Raw genomic sequence first — 19,887 nt, 5'->3', positions numbered from 1 at the left:
CGCCCCTCCTGGGCTTCGTCTCGCAGGATGAGGCGCGCCCGCCCCGGAGCTGGAGCCCTGCGGATGCCGGCGGCGGGGGGCGGCCAGGCCCGGCCGGGCCCGCCGCGGCACCGGGAGTCCCGGCGGCTGCCGGGGGGACCTGCCCGCCCCGCCGCCCCTCCCGCTCAGGCCGCGGCTCGCCCGGCGGCGCTGGCCTTCGTCACCCTCCTCAGCTTCGCGACCCGCTTCCACCGCCTGCCGGAGCCGCCGCACGTCTGGTACGGGCCAGGGCGGGGCCTGTGCCGTGCCGGAGGAGCATTGCCCCGGGGGTGGCGGGGCTGGCCCGAGCCCTTGGTTGTGAATGGGTGCTTGCCTCCGCCCGGCCCCTGGGAGAGGAGTGCACCCAAAGTCCCAGCCCTCGCCCCTTTGCCCAGCCCTGCCGTGTTCTGCGGGGAAGGGGCCCGTGGTTATTCTGGGCGGGTGGCGGGATGGGCTCCTGGCAGTGAGACCCACGCTCCCTGTCCCGCCCGGTCCCGGCACCGGCCCCCTTCTCGCTGCTGCTCTAGGGACAGGTTGCAGAGGTGGGAGGCGGTTCCTGAGGTCTGTGGGTTGCAGGCTGGCTTAACTCAATCTGTAATCAAGAGCCCAGTAGAGCTTTTGAGTGCTAATATCAAACTCTTTTAAAAAAAAGACCTTGCCCAGAGTGGGCACTTTCTGTGAATTTAATGCATTATCTCATATAAAATATATGGTACTAGCTCTCTAGAGGATGAAAAGCACAAATAAAAAGACAGTCCTGGATTATTTTAATGTCTTCTGCATTATAGTATGTTTGGTGTTTTTTTTTTCAGTTGGGATGAAACTCATTTTGGGAAGATGGGAAGTTACTACATTAATCGAACCTTCTTCTTTGATGTCCACCCCCCTTTGGGGAAGGTAAACTGCTCTTCTGTTGCATGTTGTAGAAGCCATAAGTGGGCCAGCAAAGGTCTTCCCCATCTTCCTGCTGAAGGATGTGATGAACACCAATACCTTTCCTAACTGTTGTTGACATTGTGGTAACTTGCATTCTCTATAGAGAACCTCAGCTTGCATCTTTTCTTCCTCCTGAAAGTGTTTTTAATATGGGAAAGCAAAACAGTACTGCGTGTTGGGTATTTGAAAAGCTTGACATTTAAAAATTAATGTGGCATTTACATGATTTGGAGGGGATATTTAATAGACACCTGTGGCTTAAAGGAACCAAACAGTTTCTGGTTGCTTGCATTTAAATAAGAATTGTACCACAGAGGACTCTGGAAAACTTGGCTATTCTGTAATCTAAGAACACTGTAGCAGTGTAGAGTGTTGATGAAGGTGCACTCCTCCTGCTTCAGAAAGATTATCTTCCTTTTAGTCTGAGTCTTCTTAAAGAATAGGAATAGGGGACTGTGGGAGAATTTACAGAGTTACAATTGTCTCTTCTAAATTCCACAACTGGTATTTCTCTTGAGCTTGTTGTCATTGTTTTCATCAGCAGCCAAAGTCATAGAATCATTGTAGAATATCAGGTTGGAAAGAACCTCAAGGATCATCTGGTCCAACCTCTCTTGGCAAAATCACCCTGTCCACCTGAATTCTAAGTGTCCAATGTTGGGAAATCAACAGCTTCATTAGGGAGATTATTCCGATGGCCAATTATTCTTATTGTGAAAAATTTTTCTCTTGTGTCCCTTTGTTGGTCTTCAGGTTCATATCTTGGGAGGTAGCTAAGGAACATTTGTCATTGCTCTGGTGGCTTATTCTCCAGTTGGTTGCAGAAGCCTGAGCATTGCCATGTTGGACTCTGCCCCCAAGTCCTTCAGTTTAAGACTTGCCTCATCAAGTTGTCCATCCTACTGCCAAAGATTCCCTTGCCTCTTCTAGACAAGTTCTTTTGATCCCTTCTGATTTTGCCTCTAGACAAAGGGCAATATGTATGTGTAGGAATTCAATACATAAACTCTTGTTTGGATGGTGTGTCTGAATTAAATAGTTATCCTCTGGATCAGACTTGGCTTCTATAAAAATCGTACCTGCTGTTGGCTTGTACATTCCTTCCTCCAGTGTGATTTCCCTGACCATTTTTTTTTTGCCTTTCCTCTTCAGATGCTGATTGGACTTGCTGGCTACCTTAGTGGATATGATGGTACATTTCCTTTCCAAAAGCCAGGGGACAGATACGAGCAGCACAGCTACATAGGAATGAGAGGGGTAAGGCTCTACAGGCTAGTATCAAGCTGGTTGGTTCTCCTGTGGTTTTTTGTACAGTGTTATGTCATGAGAACAGCTCTCCTGGATCAGATGGGAGGTCTGTGTAGCCTTGTGCCTTATTTTATCTGGGTTAGTGCTTGTTTTTGTGAATAAGTTTTAATGTCTGGCTGTGAGAGGCCAGGTAAGAAAGTAAAGTGGTTTTTGAGGCCAGCCCTTGCTGCTAATTAGTGGGACTGCAGTCCTGAGTGGGACAGGTATCTTGCCTGTTCTGCAGTGGGAACGTTGCTGGATTTGGGCTTATGTTCACCCCATTGTGCCTGGCTGCTCTGTTGGCAAGCCAAGATCATCAAGAAGCCAGAATCATCTAGTACAACCTGCAGTTTGCCTCCACTAACTAAGCTAATGGAGTAGGCAGGGGCAGAAATGGATTACTTTTCAGAGGGGTATTGTATCTGAAACCCTGGCTGTACTGCTGTCTAAGATGACCAAGAGCCATAAAACTGACAGCAGATAACACAATCTCCCCTCAAGAAAAAGCAATGGCCACTTGCTAGTGTCTAGAGAGAGGGGTAGAAACTGGGAAGGTATATTTTCTTGTCTTACTTTCAGAATCTTCTGCATTTCATGGTTCTAGATTTCCCTGAAGCAAATGTGGGAGATGTTCTAGAACCAGACATTGAAGAGAACAAGTTTTACTGTGATGCTGCTTCCTTTTGATTTCTGTTCTTCTTCCTCCCACTATCCTCAGTCTCATTTGTGTAGCAGGGGAGGTGATACTGGTCTGCTAAAAATGTAAATAAGATACATGTGTATTTTGTTCTTATATTTCATATTCTAATATCTTACTGAAGTAAGTTGAGTATGGTGTATGTGTAGTGTATGTGTAGTGTACCTACCTGACATATCTTTGCACAAATAGCTGATGTAGCCTAGCAAGAGAAGGACTGACTGTTACTGACATCTCTAGGAACTGAAGAGAGTAAGCAGCTATCCTTCTCTGATGTCTTTGTTCACTTGGCTTTAATCTGGTGTTTTTAGTGAGTCAGTTCAGCTACTGCAGCACCTCCTGTTGTTGACAGGCGTGGAAGGTGAAGGAAGGGAAATTTTGCGGGTGTGTGCTCACCTGGGGCAGTGCTATAACTTCTGTGATCTTTTCCTGCAGTTCTGTGCATTCCTTGGCTCCTGTCTGGTTCCCTTTGCCTACCTCACAGTGTTGGAACTGTCAAAGTCACTGCCAGCAGCCTTACTAACAGCTTTCATCCTTATTTTTGGTAGGTGTTCCTGCTACAGCAAAGCTGAGCAGGTTACTTGGTCAGAGGGTTTAATTTTTGCATTATCATGTGTTACCTAGCTGGGGCATATTTGGGTTAATGAAGTAAGTTCCCAAAGCACCACAAAGCCAGCTGCTTGCTCATTCACCCTCTGGTGGGTTGGGAGAGAATCAGAAGAGGAAAAGTGAGAAAACTTGTGGGTTGAGATAAAGACAATTTAATAAGTAAAGCAAAAGCTGTGTGTGCAAGCAAAGCAAATGAAGGAATTAATTCACTGCTCCCCATCTGCAGGCAGGTGTTCAGCCATCTCCAGAAATGTGGTGTTCTATCACCCTTAATGGTTACTTGGGAAGACAAATGCTATAATTCTGAATGGTTCCCCTTCCTTCTTCTCCTAGCTTCATATGCTGAACATGACATCATATGAAGCTTTGATGAGTGTCCCAGCTGTGTCCCCTCACAGGTCCTTGTGCACCCCCAGCCCCCACCCACTGGTGGGGTGGTGTGAGAAGCAGAAAAGGCCTTGACTGGGTGTAAGCACTGCTCAGCAATAATGAAAACATCTCTGCATTATCAACACTGTTTTCAGCACAAATCCAAATCATAGCCCCATCGTAGCTTTTAGGAAGAAAAATAACTCTATCTTACCCAAAACTAGCACAGTATTTCACCTTGGTTTGAAGACTTTTTATACGATGGTGAGGAATGGCTTTCCCCACTAGTGAAATATGTCTTCCATATGAATTACAAAGGTACTTAACTGCATTACTGCGGAAGAGCTCACAATAAGAAATGAATGAAGTTCCTTGTTGACTTGAGTCAAACAGAGAAATTATCATTGCAAATGGAGTTACACAAATTGAGGTTCTGTGATAATACACACAGATATTGAGATACAGAGACTTAAAATATCCAAGTCATGTTTGTTATTTATAGATAGCATCTGAAAGTTGACTTTTCCTATAATATCCATTGGCACTATGCAGGTGCCTTAGTAGGTACATCACTGCTGTCTGTAACACAATACAGCACCTCCCAAATGATGTTTCACAGATACTGTTGTATTGCTTGTTTTTTGAGAGGTTTTGTTTTTTCATTTGTTACCCAAGTAGTAGTTGAAATGCTCTGATCTACTCCTGTTACTAAAATATCCCTTGCTCCCCTTGTCTTGACTATGCTGTGGAAACTGCTTTCTTGCAAGTTTAGGTTCACTTTGGAACTGCAAATGTTTGACACTGTTGTGCATCTGTTTGCAGATACAGGCTGTATTACTTTGTCACAGTATATTCTGCTGGATCCCATTCTGATGTTCTTCCTCATGGCAGCAGTTCTGAGTATGGTGAAATGTAACAGCTGTGCAGATAGGTAAGGTAAAGATGCTAATTTTGTTAAACTGTAGGTATCCAACTTTCACACAGATTAAGTACTAGAACATGTCTGTCACTTGGTCGTCTGGGTAAATGTCTGAGATGAGACTTTCTGGAAATTTGGAGGTGATAATGACTCATGGTATGGGAAAGAAATTTTAGTATAAAGGTTTTTGAAACTAGGGAGAAAGTATCATAGCTGGGGTAAAGTAGGAGAGAGATTTAAATAGATTACTTTAGCAAGGGTGGGAATTTCAGCAGAAATAGCATTTATAAAACTGCTAATCTTGAAAATGAAGGCTAAAGCTTTTTAAAACTTGACAGGAAGCAAGGCTACTATATAGGTTATTGTAGGCCAGAGAAGGAGGAATGAAAGGTGGTTGGAACTGGTTCAAGGCTTTGCTCATTAATGGCAAAAATATTAACTTATCTTGAACCAGCCACTTTGTCTCCAGGTTGGAGAAACACAGCTTATTTGTGACTGTAATCCTATAAGCACTTAAAAAATCTTTCTAGCTGAGGTAAATAGTATAATTTGTTTGGTTTAGAGAAATTTGTTCCAAAAATTTGAGAGAAATATAGCCAGAATGTTTCTGAATAAAGCAGTTAAGTTGCTCAGAATATTTGCTGTAGACCCACCCAGAGGGGGATGTTGATTTATGGGTATTTGGATATGTCAAAAGCCTTCTGTCTGGCAGGGCTGCACAGAGCAGTATTCCCACAGTACATCCATAATCCAAAGACACAGAATCTGAGGATACTTTGTTATATGTGAGCAATTTTTGTTTCCTTCAAGAACTAATATTGATCTTAGTGTGACTGCAGCACACATGGCTAAAATCCGGCCCACAGCATCATGGGGGAGCCACCCAAGGCCATCCTCATCTACACCTCACACCCCAGGGAGTGCAAGCACAGAGCAATGTTTTATCAGCTCTATGTGCCTTGACCTGAGCTTGGTTCTCATGTTTTAGAGCTAATCCCATTTTCAAACTAGTGAATTTTATGCAAATTAAAAGCCAGCTCTAGTTTTTGTGTTGCCTAGCAGGTCATGGGAACTTTGTCTTGCTAAAGTGTGTCAAGGCATCAGGAGTCAGTAGGAAAAGTTTTTTACATTCTGTTGTCATGTTTTGTCACCTTTTCTCTTGGTTCACTTTTAGTTTATTTTGTAATTTGTTTGCTTTTTTATGCAACTTTTGTCTGTGCTTGGGGTATATGTTTCCCCCATGGCCTTTCTGCTTTAGGAAAAGAAGCTGTTCTTTTTCTCCTGTTCTTCTCCATATCCTTAGCTTTCTGAGAGATGAAAGTTTGCATTTTATGTAGCAGAAGTCCTGTTTCTATTTTCAGACCTTCCATGTGTCAGACTTTATTCACACTAGTGTTATAGCTTATGCCTGGTGTCTTTGTTCCCTGCCTTTAAGGGGAGGTCCAGGTCTGTCCAGGCTTAAGTGCTGACCCTTCTGTGAAGCCTGTGTCATGCTTATCCTTGCATCATTCTAAAACTATTGATAAAAAATTCTATTTCTCATGGGAAATAGAATTTACCTGAATCTTCCTGAGAGCAGGATAAGAGTGTAATTTTGCAGGGTAGCCAATTTGCTGGCTGTTTTCCTGATTGCAGTAGCCATCATTTATTTGCTGAACTGCTCTATCTGTCCTGCAGGCCATTTTCTGCCTCTTGGTGGTTCTGGTTGAGTCTGACTGGTGTAAACCTTGCTGGAGCAATGGGGGTAAAGTTTGTTGGCCTTTTTGTAGTCCTCTTGGTTGGCCTCAACACAATCTATGATTTATGGGATTTGCTGGGCAACCTCAGCTTGTCACTGGTGAGTGTCAAAAACTTTTCTTTACATTAAAGGTTTCTTTGTTTTGTTTGCTTTCTTTTGCCTTTGTAATTCTCCTAATTATTGACAACCATGGAACTATCTAAACAGATACCCTGTCTGCAGAAAACAAGCATCTGAGCTAGATGATGGAGAAGATTATAATGGAAAAATTATTATTGTCTGTTTAAAAAAACCCACATATGACAGTAGGATATAATGTCATAAGAGCACAGCAAAAAGGTCCTTGTTTTTTCTCCAGAGAAACTATTATCTTTCCAGTTGGGTGAAATTTATTTCAGTGCAGGTTAAAAATCCTTGTTGGGAATGGCTGTTCAATGGCCCAAAGTAAGATGTACAACACTGCTACATCCTTCTTGAGGAGCATGTGCTACCTGGCAGACAAACATGTCTTGTATTTGCATAAGCAGTGCAAGCTCAGGCTCTGCTCCATGAGAGCAGCACAGGGGCACAGGCCACATAGCAGTAGCATGCTATTATCCATCATGAGCCATAGGCATGCTCTGCAACTTGCAGCCTCTGGTGCCAGTCCTGAGGATGAAGGCAGCCATAGCCTGCTCAGTTTCACACACACTGAGTTCTTATAAGCTCTAAGAAATTTGATATTGAGTTTGGATGCCCTGTTCTTATATATTGTATTTTATATTTGGGGACTGAAATCTAATATTTGGAGAAATATTTTGATGTACCATTTGCTGTCTTGCAACCACCAGGGAAACAAATTCTTCAAGCATGTCTTTTAAAAGGTGTTCAGTTCTCTTGTCTCAGCCTCTTATGAAGCTTGAAAATCCTGTGTCTTTCACTTACTGTTTTTGTCCTGTTTGGCTCATAAGCAGTGGGGCTTTGGGGAACTTTTTCTGTTCCTGCTGTGTGATTTGTTTTCTCTGATTAATGTGAATCAATATGGGCTGCAAAGATGCAGTGTTCCAGCTCAGGAGAAGCACTTCTTGAGCAAAGCCAGCTAATTGCATTTGAAATGGAACAAATCCATCATGTGTAAGCTTTCTGCCAGCAGGCGGCTACACAGTGATTTCATTTGTGCTGCTGGCAGCAAAGGCAGCAAGCCCCCCTGAGTGTCAGAATATGTAAAGAAATTTACTCCAAAAGAGATATGCTTTCTGAATAACTAACTATTTGGCAATAGTGCTTGAGGAAGGAAAAAAAAAAAAGAACAGGGGGATGAAAAAAAAAGCTTGAACAACTTATATCTGCATTTGCTAGGAAAGTACTCATGATTATTTATGTGCAAGGGTTTTGGGATTGCTTTATTACCTAGAACTCTCAGCTTACCTTGGTGCATTCATCTGGTTTGCTCAATGCTCTTCTTCATGTGCATTTTCTTTTTTTACTTTGCACTGAAGTCTATAGCTAATGAAAATCTTTTCAAAAAGATTGAAGCATATTGTGGTCATTTTGCACAGGGAACTGGAGATTAATTCATATGCCTCTCTGCTGCATGAATTTGGTTATGAACCAGCATTTGGTTATGTATCAGCATTTTTGCAAGTGCCCAGTGGTTATTAAGAGTTCTGCTCAAGTACTTGAGCTTAGCAATTGTTTCCTTTGTTGACTTCAATAAGTTCTTAGTTTTGCAATATGGTCACCTTTTTCCATTACTTCTTAAATCTTTGTTTCTGTTACTAAGGGATGAAGGATGATTAGTTTAATGATTGTATGGCAGATACCATGTAAAAAAAGTAAGGAATATAGCAAGTACATTTGCTGTCATCCACTTTGAACTTAAATATGGACATTTAGGAAGCAATTATTGCTATTTAAGGTGGGGTTTTTTGCTACAGATGTTTATTATCCACCCAGTGTTTTCGATTACTTACTCTACTACCAATAATGTCAGTAGGATGTAAATATGTATTTGCATCTTGGGAATCTGTGTACAAACCACCTTCCCAAGGGATGCTTTTGTGTTGAGGCAGCTAGAAATGCTCACAGGTTTTGCTGCTGATTTTTCTGTAACTTCTGGCTAAGGACTAGCAAATGAAGTTGCAGTGGGAGAACATCCTTGCTAAGTGAGGTGTTTTCTGAGAATGCTGCATATCTAAGTCCCAAAAATGTCCTTGTTGCAGTCATATTTGCATAGGGAGACTTGTTGGGAGAATTGTACCTAGTAGCTTGTGCTCTTGTATTTTCATTTTTCCTTTTGCTTAGCTTTGACAGTTCCTATTCTGGAAGTCATCTTTTTGCTGCAATGTTATATCAAGATGTGTCCCACTCTGATAAACAAGTTAAGGTCCTTGCTTTCAAGGTATTGTCAGTTGGAGTTTGCCTGACCTTCTGTGCCAAAGTTAGACATGCCCAACATTTTTGAAAGTTCATTGCCTCTTTTTTATCTTCCTCCCAAGACTCTGAAATTCCAAGGTACCCCAGCTCCAGCTTTTGGTGGTGCACAACGAGGTCTGCCTAAGCTTTTCCTGTTCCCTAGGCTGTTTTGAAGTAATTTTGCACTCTGCTGGGCTTGCTTGCATGGTGGACTTGTGCTATAGAACCATTGCTCAGAGTCCTGTGAGATGAAGAATAGAGTTAGTTGTTCCTGCAACTTCATTGTTTGATCCAGATTGTGTTTGTTACAGGTCACGTTTGGGAAGCATTTACTGGCTCGTGCACTCTGCCTCATCGTGCTCCCCCTTGTCCTCTACATGGCTATGTTTGCTGTTCATTTTACAGTATTAAATAAAAGGTATTTCACAATGTTTTCTCCAGAGAAGAATCTTTTGTCTTTGCTTTGAATTAAAGGCTACTGATTATGGATTTCTCCGTTTTCAGTGGCAAATGCACAGCCACAAGCTGTGTCTTTGTTTAGTTCCCTTCTCAGACTCCTGCATTGCTTCTAGAGAAAGCCTGTGGCCAAGCTGGCAGTGAAACTTGAATTTGAGCTTAAGACTTTCTGAAATGCCAAGCAAGTATCCTAACCAAACTCTGTGTCTCCATTTTTTTCCCTTCTCTCTTTCCTGGACCTGAAAATGTCTCAACTCCATTCTTCTTGTTTCTGTAATTAAAAAAAAAAGTCATTGTATTCTTGAAAAATACCTTGGCTTAAGAAAAGTGTGATTAAAAAAAAAATAAAGTCTGTGTATGCCCAGGGAGAGTACTCTTTTCTGAATGCCTGCAACAAAGGCAAAAAGCACAACAGCTAAGTAATGTTTTTCTGTATACCAGAATTAAGAAATGAGGTGAATAAGCATTTCATCATTAAAAAAAACAAAAACACAACACAACCCAAAATCTGTTATTTTTCAGTTAAAATCAACTGGTCATGCCACTACCCTCTGAGCAGAAATGAGACTTGAGGAGTCACAGAGTCTTTGTTGCATCTAACCTGACAGAGGGTCACTTTATTTTCCTTGAGAACACCTCTGGAACAGTTGATGGTGCTTTGTGCGGTGTCAGTGTGTATGTTTTTGTCACCTCAGTTCCTTGCAGCTCCTGACAATGTCCTGCAAGCCTGTCTTTATCAGCTGTGATTCACAATAGTTGAGGTGTATTGCATCTAAGAGAACTGCAGTCATTCTTCTCCTCATGCTTTGTCTGTTTTTATCTTTTTCTCCTGTGAAAAAAAAACTGGAATCCATGATAGAAATTTGCCAGACTTTGAATTGTCACATTCTTTGCTTTCTTTTGCAGTGGTCCTGGAGATGGTTTCTTCAGTTCAGCATTTCAGTCCCAGCTGGTCGGTAACAATCTTCATAATGTCTCCGTTCCAGAGCGTGAGTGTCCAAAGGAATAAATAATTTTGAGTGTTGTCAGTGTACATGGAGGTGTAAATAAAAACAACGTCTCCTTCGAGTCACCACAGGAGAGTGCAGATTATGGTCAGATCCATGCTGTTCCTCTGTGCAGTTTTATATATTGACAAAAAAGAAAAAAGGCTGAAAATAACACCAAGTTTAGGGCAAGATCACTAGCTGTTTCCTCATATTCCTTCTATAGGGAAGGTGCCATTTTGAGGTATTTGACAGTTTTGTATGCATGTGTCTTTGTATTTTTTGGCCTTTATGTTGCTTGAGACAACAAAAAGAGGCTCTGCTGTTCGTCTCAGGTTTGTAGGTGTTCCACTGGGGGAATTATTTCCAAAATATGTGTAAATTAAAACTATCAACTCCTTTGTGACACTGTCTGCTCCTGGTTCAGCTGTGTTGTATTTAAACATACATATGAATTTAGGGGGAACAACCACAGCTATTTTTCATCCTCAGGTTGGCTAGGGACTACTGAATCTTTAGTGTGGTTTAGCTTTCTGATTACTTCAGCTTTTCTCTGGCTGTTCCCTGCTCCAGAGCTGTTACTGGAGGAGCATCAGGTCCGTTCTTGAAGACTGTGTTCCAACTTGTGTTGGAAGACTGTGAAGGAAGGTGTCTGAAGCTCGTATCAACTGCTATCTTGCCTGAGATAGCTTCAGCTGAGCTTGCCTCCCTTCCCTCCTTTATTGCTGTAGCAGTTGGGTGATGGAGTGCTTCAAAGAAATCACATACTTCTCAAACTTGCTCATGTTTTAATTTGACCATATACCTTATGGAAACCTATGTCAAGCTTCTTGTTACTGAAATTGCATACAAAAGAACTAGTATTGGATTATGTTAAAACTAGGTGGGAGAATTTTAAGTGCTTCTGCCAAATGTTATGTAACAGTTGTACTGAGTCATGGTTGGGGATGGAAGATAAGCTTGCAGTGAGCTGTGTGTAGCAACGTGTCAAAGAGGAGATGAGCTTTCATCAAAAGAAGTGGGATAATGCATGCTGAACTGGAACACTGCAGGCAGTCTGGGGGAGATATTTATAGGAGAGCTGCCATATGCCTTTTTTCTTTCATCTTTCCCATGTAGACTTGGCGTATGGGTCTGTGGTCACAATGAAGAACCTTCGGATGGCAGGGGGATACCTTCACTCCCACTGGCACCTCTACCCCGAGGGTGTTGGGGCTCGCCAGCAGCAGGTTAGTGTGCAGCAGTAGTACTGCCTCTGACTACAGCCACAGACTCACTGCCATTGCACTTAGCATTAGGTGCTATTGTGATAGGAGAGATGCATTTACTCAGGATCTATTACCCTGTCACTGACACAGCTCTGCACTTGGCTTGGAAGTAACAGTAAAAAGGAGAGAGCCTTCTACATTGCACCAGACAGGTGACTTAGGGTAACAAGGCTTCACTGTAGTAGCAACACCACCTTCCCTAGATGGGAAGAGGTCTTAAAAGTAATCTTCTGTAATGAAAGCACTGTTGTTACCTCAAGGAAGGCTCTAAAACTTCTGTTTAAAAAAAAAGGATATTACTTTTTCTTTTAGGTTTCATTGATGTGTTTTAAAAGCAACAGAATAGGGCTCCTGTGTGTTGTATTCACTAGCGATAGTGACCTTATGTGAATTCCTCTCCTTTTGTGCCTTGCTTTCCTTGTCTGTTGCCAAAAAAATTGTAAGGTTTTACTCATTAAATCTGATACCTGTGTATTCATAAGCTAGCCATAATTAAACTTTCTGAATGTTCCAAGTGTTTCTGATTAAATAATTAAGCAAGTAAAAATCAGAAATCATGTAACTATCACTAATTAAGTAGTACAGAAAGGGAATTTCTTATTTTTGTCCAGCATCATCAAGCTCCACAAATCTTTGCAGCTTCCTTACCTGTCCCAAGATGTATTTTGCAGTTTCCAAGTTAGTGTCTAGAAGTTGTTCTGAACTCCTAGAGAGAAAGTTAACAGAGAAAACTAAGTGGTTTTTTTTTTAAAAACTCCCTTTTTTTTAAAACTCCCTTTATTCTCCATAGTGATGAAGTAGATTTTAGAAATGAAAACTTTGTTTCAATCTTTTTTCCTGCTGTTCTTTTAATCCAAAATTTCTAATACTCTTGTGTGACGTTGGTGTTCATTACCTTACACTGAGCTATCTACCAAAACTGGCTCAAGGACAGGCAAAATTCAAGTACAGCCTATGCTTTATGACACTAAAAGCAGGGAAAGGGGATTTGGAGAGGAGACTGACTGGAGTTTCCTTGAGAGTAAGTGGAAAAGGGTGGAGATTCTCTTATTGTTCTCCATGCCCTGGAGAATAGGACAAAGGTAAGGGGCTGGGACAACTTGAGGGCTATGGAGAGGAGAAAGGAGTTTAGAATTTGGAGGAAAAGATGGAGGCAGTGACCTTTCTTCTTCCTTTCCCTCCCATCCTGCTGATATAACCTTGAAGTGTGAGGTTCCACCTCCAACTCTCCCTTTTTCCCCACCTTCAGACACTCCTGTATGTTCTGCCTCTCACACACCTAACGGGGCCATCTGCTTCCACCTCAGCAGGAGGCACAGGTGTGGGACTGGTCTAGGGTCGCACAGAGCAGGGCTTGCTGCTGCTGGAGCAAAATAAGCATAGTTCCTCATGCAGCTTGGGAAGATTGCCCTTGGGAGAAACAGCCTGGGGCTAGGTGGTCTCCTCTGCCCATGGTTAACAGTGGGAGTGGTTACTCTGTGTGAGTCTGAGCAGGCCAGTAAGGATTAGCTGGATAACATGGACAGCTTTAACAGTTGATCCCTGAATCTTGTTTACCTTGCCTGGATCTCTTGGCACAAGTCATATGGTTGTCACAGGCAGCCTGCTTCCAAAAATCTCTACCAGTGCTTCTGTCTGTAAAGCAAATGCTGTTTCCTTCTCCTGGTTCTAGTACTGTTAAGTGATTATTCAGTAAATTCAGGTTTGGACATCCTGTTGCAGAAGGAGCCTCTGAAGCAACAGGAGAGGAGGTCCATCTGTATGGTTGAAGGCTGTTAATTGTGATGCATGTGAGCTGCCATTAAGTGTAGTGGTCCTGTGTGTGGACTATGCACTGAATAAAAGGTGTGATGTGGGCTAAGGAGTGGCCAGTAACTGATTTTCTGGGCAATACTACTATGAAAGTTATCCCAGGATTTTAGTGTTACTGGTGCGTTCATTTGGGACTTCAATTTGCTGGCAAATGTGTGTCTGCTATCTTTTGCTTTTTTCTTGTTTGGTAAAATAACTTCTCCTGTGCTTTCAGGTCACTGCTTACTTACATAAAGATTTGAATAACCTGTGGATTATAAAGAAACATGATTCAGATACAGGTAACAAATATCAGTAAAGTGCCTTTTATAACTGCTGCTTCACTTTTCCACTTAAATATTCCGAGTTCCCCTCAGGGTAAAGTATCCTTCATGGATATGAGGAAGGAGGAAGAACACGGGGATTCTGGCTCCGTTTAGTAATGTTGTATCTACTGAGGTTTTTGGTTTTTCCCAGATTGTACATCAGAAGTAAATAAGCTTTTCTCAGATAAAGGCTGTATTGGCAACTTTTCAGCTAGGTAGGGTTGCAAATAACAGAGAGGAAATTACTTAATCTGATTTCAGGAATGTTACTGTGGTTACGTGTCTTGGAGAACTTATGTCCTGGTATGTTCGAGTGCATTGTGTTCATGTGATTTGCTTGGATGTTTGGTAGGGACAAGGTTGAGTACTGAGTGTGGTTTGTACATATATATCTGTCAGTTTAGAATAACATCTAGTGTAGCTGAGGCATGTTTGGTCTTGCAGAGTTTCCTTTCTCCTTTCTCCTATGTATATAAAAATTAACAAGTATCTAAACAACAAAAAATGTAAAATATAAAAAACCCCAAAAAACCGACCAATATTATAATCAGTGTTGCAAGAGTAATTTTACACTTCATAAAATATATATAAATTTCATATATACATATATATATGAAAAATATTTTGGTGTTCAGTTAGTCTGACCAGGCATCCTCTTTATTTAAGGCTGTATGTGCTGCTTGTGGCCATGTTCTATAGAGCAGTCCTCAGGGCTGGTCTTTAAACAAGATCAGTGATTTACACCAGGCTTAGAGTCAACACAAATTAGTTTGCCTTGTAGTCTGCTTGAGGCATCAGCATTCCCAAGAAACTTTCTAGTACCCTGACATGTTTGTCAGTGCATTGATATGATTAGTTTGCCTTCTTTCAGCAGATCTGTCAAACCCTGCAATCCCTGTGGAGTTTGTGAGGCACGGAGATATTATTCGTCTGGAGCATAAAGAGTAAGGATGATTTTGGGAATTCATAGAGATTGTGTGATTGAATAGAATTGGTGAGAGATTTGTGGAGTTTTCCTTCTGTGCTTTATGTTTTGTAGGGTGTCTGTTAAATGGGAAACTTTTAACAGGACCACAAAACTTCACTAGAAATGCTGACTGAAGCAGCAGTTGTTCATCTCTGTGAGGTGCAGTATTATGGGTAACTCCTTCGCAAAGAAGCAGTTTTGAACCTCTCATTCTGTTGCTTGTCCCCTCTGTCTGAGTTTTCAAAGCAAATTGTGTGGGGTTGTTAGTGTTCTGCACATGTCCTGTTCCTGTGTGCCTATATAGGCAGTATCCATCCACCTCTGAAGTTCCCAGCAGCTCCGAGATCACAGCAGTGAAACACTTCTAATGGCAGTGCTGGCTGGTGCCTTCCCCCTCTGCAAGGGATACCTGAGAAGGAGCAGGGGAGCCATAGTGACCTGACATATAATCTTCATCTAGTGTTATGTCGCCCACCACGCCAGGATGCTCTGTGCATTTCAGCTGATGCGCTGATGCTCTCAGCTTTGATTTCTCAGCAGTAGCTCTGAACTTGTGAGCCTGGAAATCAAGTCACAGTGTTGTGTGTTCAGAAATCACCGCTTAGATTTCCGAAGTCATTTTATAATTGTTAAAAAAAAAAAAAAAAAAAAAAAGAAGAAGAAGAAAACAACAAAGAGCCTTGAATTTTGCATTTTGCTACCAAATACGGGATCGTGAAGGCGGTGAACTGAGGAGGCGCTTCCCGCTCGCCCTGGGTGCGGCCTCCGAGTGGGAGGCGGCGATGCCGCAGAAGTCCGGCAGGGGGCGCTGGGGGGCTTCGGGCCGGGTCGGTTCGGGCCGGGATGCCGCTGCCGTGCGAGGGCGGGGCAGGGGCAGTGCTAATGGAGTGGTGGGGGTATGAGTAAGGCCGGAGCAGGATGGGCGAGGTTGTTGTGGTTGCCCCAGGAATCGGTGGCAGGAGGAGATGCTGTTTGACTGCACCACGTGTTATGGGGCGCCACTGGAACCCCTCCCCCGTGTCTGTGCCTGACTGAATGGTGTAATCTTTCCCCTCAGAAGCCAAACTGATAATCAAGAGAAGTGGGGATCTTGCTTTGCTTCTTGCAAGAGCCAGAACTGTCAATCCAACCTTTACTTTACATTTTAAATCAAAACAAAATGACAAAAACAAACCCAACAATATCGTTTCCACTTGGAAGTGGTACATTGTAGCTTGTGGGATGGATGTATTTGTGCTGTCCCCTTTTTCCAGCACTGCCCAATGTGACATAAGCTTGGGGTGGCAAGATGCTGTTTCACTCTATGGCTCCCATTGCTGTTGGAATTCCGTGGTCAAAGTGCTGGCAGGTCTCTGAATGGCTCACACTGAACTTCTTATCACAATTAAGTGAGACATATAAGCAAAGCAAGGCTTGACTTTTAATTTCATTTCAGAACTTCTAGAAATCTTCACAGTCACCAGCATGAAGCTCCCCTAACAAGGAAGCATTTTCAGGTCACTGGCTATGGAATAGTAAGTGAACAGCAAAATAAAACAAAAGCTCCTTCTTTTAGGGAGAGTCCATACCATGCCAAGGGGATTTATTCTTGCTTTTTCAGTTTGTTAGCTAAGGTGGTAGATGTGCATCTGTCATTCTGGTGGAAAAACTGATTTAGAGTGAAATGGCTTATCTCTCATTTGAGGTCTATGTAATGTGAACACAAATGAGAAAATAACTTAAGAATCTATTGCCAGTCTAGCTTTGGCAGCATTCAACTCCAGAAATGCCAAACTGAGCAACCTTAAAGTTGCTCTGACAAGTATTATTTTATGTATTTGGCCTTGTCACATAGACAAGTGCCTTTTTTGACAGAACGATGACAGAATTTTGAATCATGAAAATGAAATCTGCTTTGAGGGCTGAATTTCCAAATGCAAGGGGCAGTTGCCTAAACCCCTGTTGTGAAGCTGCCAAGTTACCCTCATCTAAAATGTAACTCTGAGCCACAGTCAAGTATGAGTTGGAAGCAAAAAAAGTAAGGTTGGCAAGATGAAGATATGTTTGTGTGTAGTTGCTCAGGTCTTGTGATGGGAAATCTCTTCTGTGAAGTCTGAGTGATGGTAGCCTGAGTTCCTTTGTTTAGCTTTGCCACTGTTAGAGTTTCAGAAGTTTCTATTTGCAGTGCTTCAATCCTCTATGTCTTCTAGTGGGTTTTTTCCTCATTTTTTTACCTTATTTTTTAATCCTCCTATTATATGTTTGCATAACAGAATGGAACAGGAGATTCCAATGATTTCTGGCGGATTGAAGTGGTGGGCAGAAAGGCTGGGAAGCTTATCAAAGTCTTGCGAAGCCAGGTCCGGCTAACCCATGTGGCTACAGGGTGTATATTGGGCTCTTCTGGAAAGACTCTGCCAAAATGGTAAATATCTTTTAATCCTCCACCAGCCCTACAAGGCCTTGAACTGACATGCTCCTTTGCAAAAAACATAATTTCAGACTGAGCAGTAATATTTTCTCAATTTCTTTGTCTTTAAAAGAACAAAAAAGTAACTAGCAGGTACTAAAAATATAACCAAAGGAGAATATCTGGGTTAGGGTTATGTAGACTGAAAGTATTCAGCTCTGAAAATAAAATCGCTTACTAAGAGATCCAGAAGTGGCATGGGCATAGATTTCATCATCTGGTAAGTCCAGGAGAGGATGACAGACATGTTCTCCAAAGCTCATTCTATCCTTGGAGTTTACAAAAGTTGATGGAAACTGGGACAGTTCATGAAGTTCCATACCATAATCGTCCAGATTTCTTCTATTGATATTAATTTATTTTGTGGTTGTAAGACCTTTGCCATTCTTACATGTGGCATTTGAATTAAGGGCAACACTAACAAGCTGTTATTATAAGAGTCATGATTTAGTATGTCCTTGGATTATATATATTCTTCATTAAGGTGAGGGATATGCAGAGATATCCAGACTAAAGCCAAGCAAGCTGCTGTATCTGCAAACTGTATGGGATGCTAACATGAATCCTGAAGCAGCAGCTTCTTTCCAGAGCAGCCTCCGTTAGTGTCTGTTTAGGTTTCCCTTTGTTGTAATTAAAGGGGCTTCTAAGGAATCCTGTGGATGCTGAATCATAGTGAGTGCAGACAGCTACCTTTGGTGACTGCCTGATCAGGAGTTCAAATGCCATGTTGCCTCTACCAGTGAAAGTGTGCTCATAGGTAAATTATGATGTTGGGTTGAAAAATGTAAGTAAATCACTGCTTCTGTCAACAGTGTTTAAGAAAGGGGTTATATTTTTCCCCCTTAGCACAAGCTGATTGTGTGAATGCAAGTTATTGCCACAAAATATTGATGATATGAAGAGCTGAGAGGTAAAATAGTTGTTAAGTGCAAATAAGGATGGATAGATTATACTGGATTTTTATATATTTTTAGGAATTTAAGGGGGAGTAATCACTGTCCTTCAGAGAATAAAGTGGTGTTTAATTAATGAATTAATTAATCAGTGGAGTTAAGTCTGCTAAGTGGTGACTGATAAAAGCCTCCTTATTAATCTGTCACATTACTGCAGGGTTTTGATGCACTCTCTCCCAAACTGTTTGATGTGACCAGCTAGAAAAAGGGTGACAGACTAAAAGAACAGTTGGTGGGATCATTTGAAGTCCTCCTTTTGTTTCTGTAAAACCACTGTCTAAAAATAGACAACATCATTTAAGACTTAAATTAGCAACGGTGATTTTCTTCTAGAAAGACTGAGTGTTGATTTGAAATAGTTTCTAGTTATCAGTGTGCATCATCTTCAGAAATCCCACTGGTTATGTATGGAGCTAGTTTTTTTAGTTTAGATGCCCAAAGTTAGAAACATGGTTCAAATATTCAGTAGAATTTTGCTGTTGGCTGCCTTGCAAATCTGTTTCGCCTTCTATAGTGGTGGTTAGGGTGTGTAAGAGTGTGTAAGAATGCAGCTGCTGGGTTTGAGTGATGAGGTTTGGCTATGTAAAGTTGAATAGGAAAAAAATCAGACATGAACTGGAAATATTGATTTATATTTTGTCAAGTGGTGGCTAACTGTTCTGCTGTTCTTCAGGGGCTGGGAACAAGTGGAAGTCACCTGCACACCATACCTGAAGGACACTCCCAATTCTCTCTGGAACTTTGAAGATCACATTAACCCTAGGTGTAAGTCATTTATTTCCTTTTACTTTGAGAATGCATCTTGTCTTGCTATTAAAGGAAGGGATGATCTATCAGATGGCAAGAACTGTTATGCAGTGTTTGAAATTTGTGTTCTTTCCCAGCTCAAGTGCAAGCTTGTTGAGCTTGTTCAGAGATGCATAGCCTTTTTCTGCTTCACTGCTTGTACTGTAAGCTTGCAATAATGTTTCAAGTGTAGTGGAAGTATAAAGACTTTAAAGAATTTTGAGCTCTTAATGAGTAAGAGAAGTGTAAAGTTTTATAGGCACTGAGTACAGTTATTTTTAGTGTTACTGGTTTAATTTAGATTATTGTTATTGACATGTGTATGCCATATGTACTACAATGATTTTTTTAAAAAAAGCTAGGATCCACCCTATTTTAATGTGTTTTTTTCCTTCTTTTACCAGGGACATGCTATATAATAACATTGCAGTACCATTGAGAAATTAATGAAGTGTGACATAGAACTAAATTTGCCAATAATGACAGAAGGGCCTTGCAGCCTCATCCAGGAGTTAGATATGTGTAGCAGACTCATGTGGCCTGAATTATGTGATACAATTTTCATCCCATGAATTGCAGATGACTTGGGCTTAATTCTGAGTTATTAAAAAGCCTAGTGTTCTTCATCCTTTCAGAGCAGCTGTGTGCAAACCAAAGGAGAGGACTTCTGGGCTGCTGATTTTGTGGAATTTCCTCTTCTGTTGTAATGCATTTTACATTCCCACATTCCTGGCTCATCAAGAGATATACAGAAGCCTATGAACAACACATCTCTAATTTCTGCTAGAAATACTGATCAGTCTATTTCATGGACTTTTATCTATTACCATTCCTCCTGGAAGTAAAGGAGGAAATCTAAGAGTACATCAATTGTCAAATTTTCTGGGGGATGCCTCTGTGTTTAGAATATGAATGAATTGCATAGGGGATTAAAAGAG

The 19,887-nt window shown here is 41.6% G+C and overlaps 1 protein-coding gene across 1 annotated transcript in view; it reads left to right on the top strand.

Annotated features, from left to right (window-relative positions):
• The first annotated feature begins 63 nt into the window (after window positions 1–63).
• POMT2 (protein O-mannosyltransferase 2) overlaps window positions 64–19,887 on the top strand; it is a 29,674-nt gene continuing 9,850 nt past the window's right edge. The window contains exons 1-14 of the mRNA XM_030452412.1: window positions 64–257; window positions 831–915; window positions 2,107–2,211; window positions 3,374–3,482; window positions 4,739–4,847; window positions 6,513–6,672; window positions 9,279–9,385; window positions 10,330–10,412; window positions 11,529–11,638; window positions 13,704–13,770; window positions 14,666–14,738; window positions 16,197–16,275; window positions 17,014–17,165; window positions 18,837–18,928. Of these exons, the coding sequence (XP_030308272.1) occupies window positions 64–257; window positions 831–915; window positions 2,107–2,211; window positions 3,374–3,482; window positions 4,739–4,847; window positions 6,513–6,672; window positions 9,279–9,385; window positions 10,330–10,412; window positions 11,529–11,638; window positions 13,704–13,770; window positions 14,666–14,738; window positions 16,197–16,275; window positions 17,014–17,165; window positions 18,837–18,928 (1,525 nt within the window). The remainder of the gene's footprint in view (window positions 258–830; window positions 916–2,106; window positions 2,212–3,373; window positions 3,483–4,738; window positions 4,848–6,512; window positions 6,673–9,278; window positions 9,386–10,329; window positions 10,413–11,528; window positions 11,639–13,703; window positions 13,771–14,665; window positions 14,739–16,196; window positions 16,276–17,013; window positions 17,166–18,836; window positions 18,929–19,887) is intronic.

Source organism: Calypte anna, chromosome 5A (genome assembly GCF_003957555.1).
Source record: "Calypte anna isolate BGI_N300 chromosome 5A, bCalAnn1_v1.p, whole genome shotgun sequence".
In the NCBI taxonomy this organism is placed as follows: Eukaryota; Metazoa; Chordata; class Aves; order Apodiformes; family Trochilidae; genus Calypte; species Calypte anna.
The sequence above is the reverse complement of the archived record's forward strand: the minus strand, read 5'-3'. Positions and strand labels throughout refer to the sequence as shown.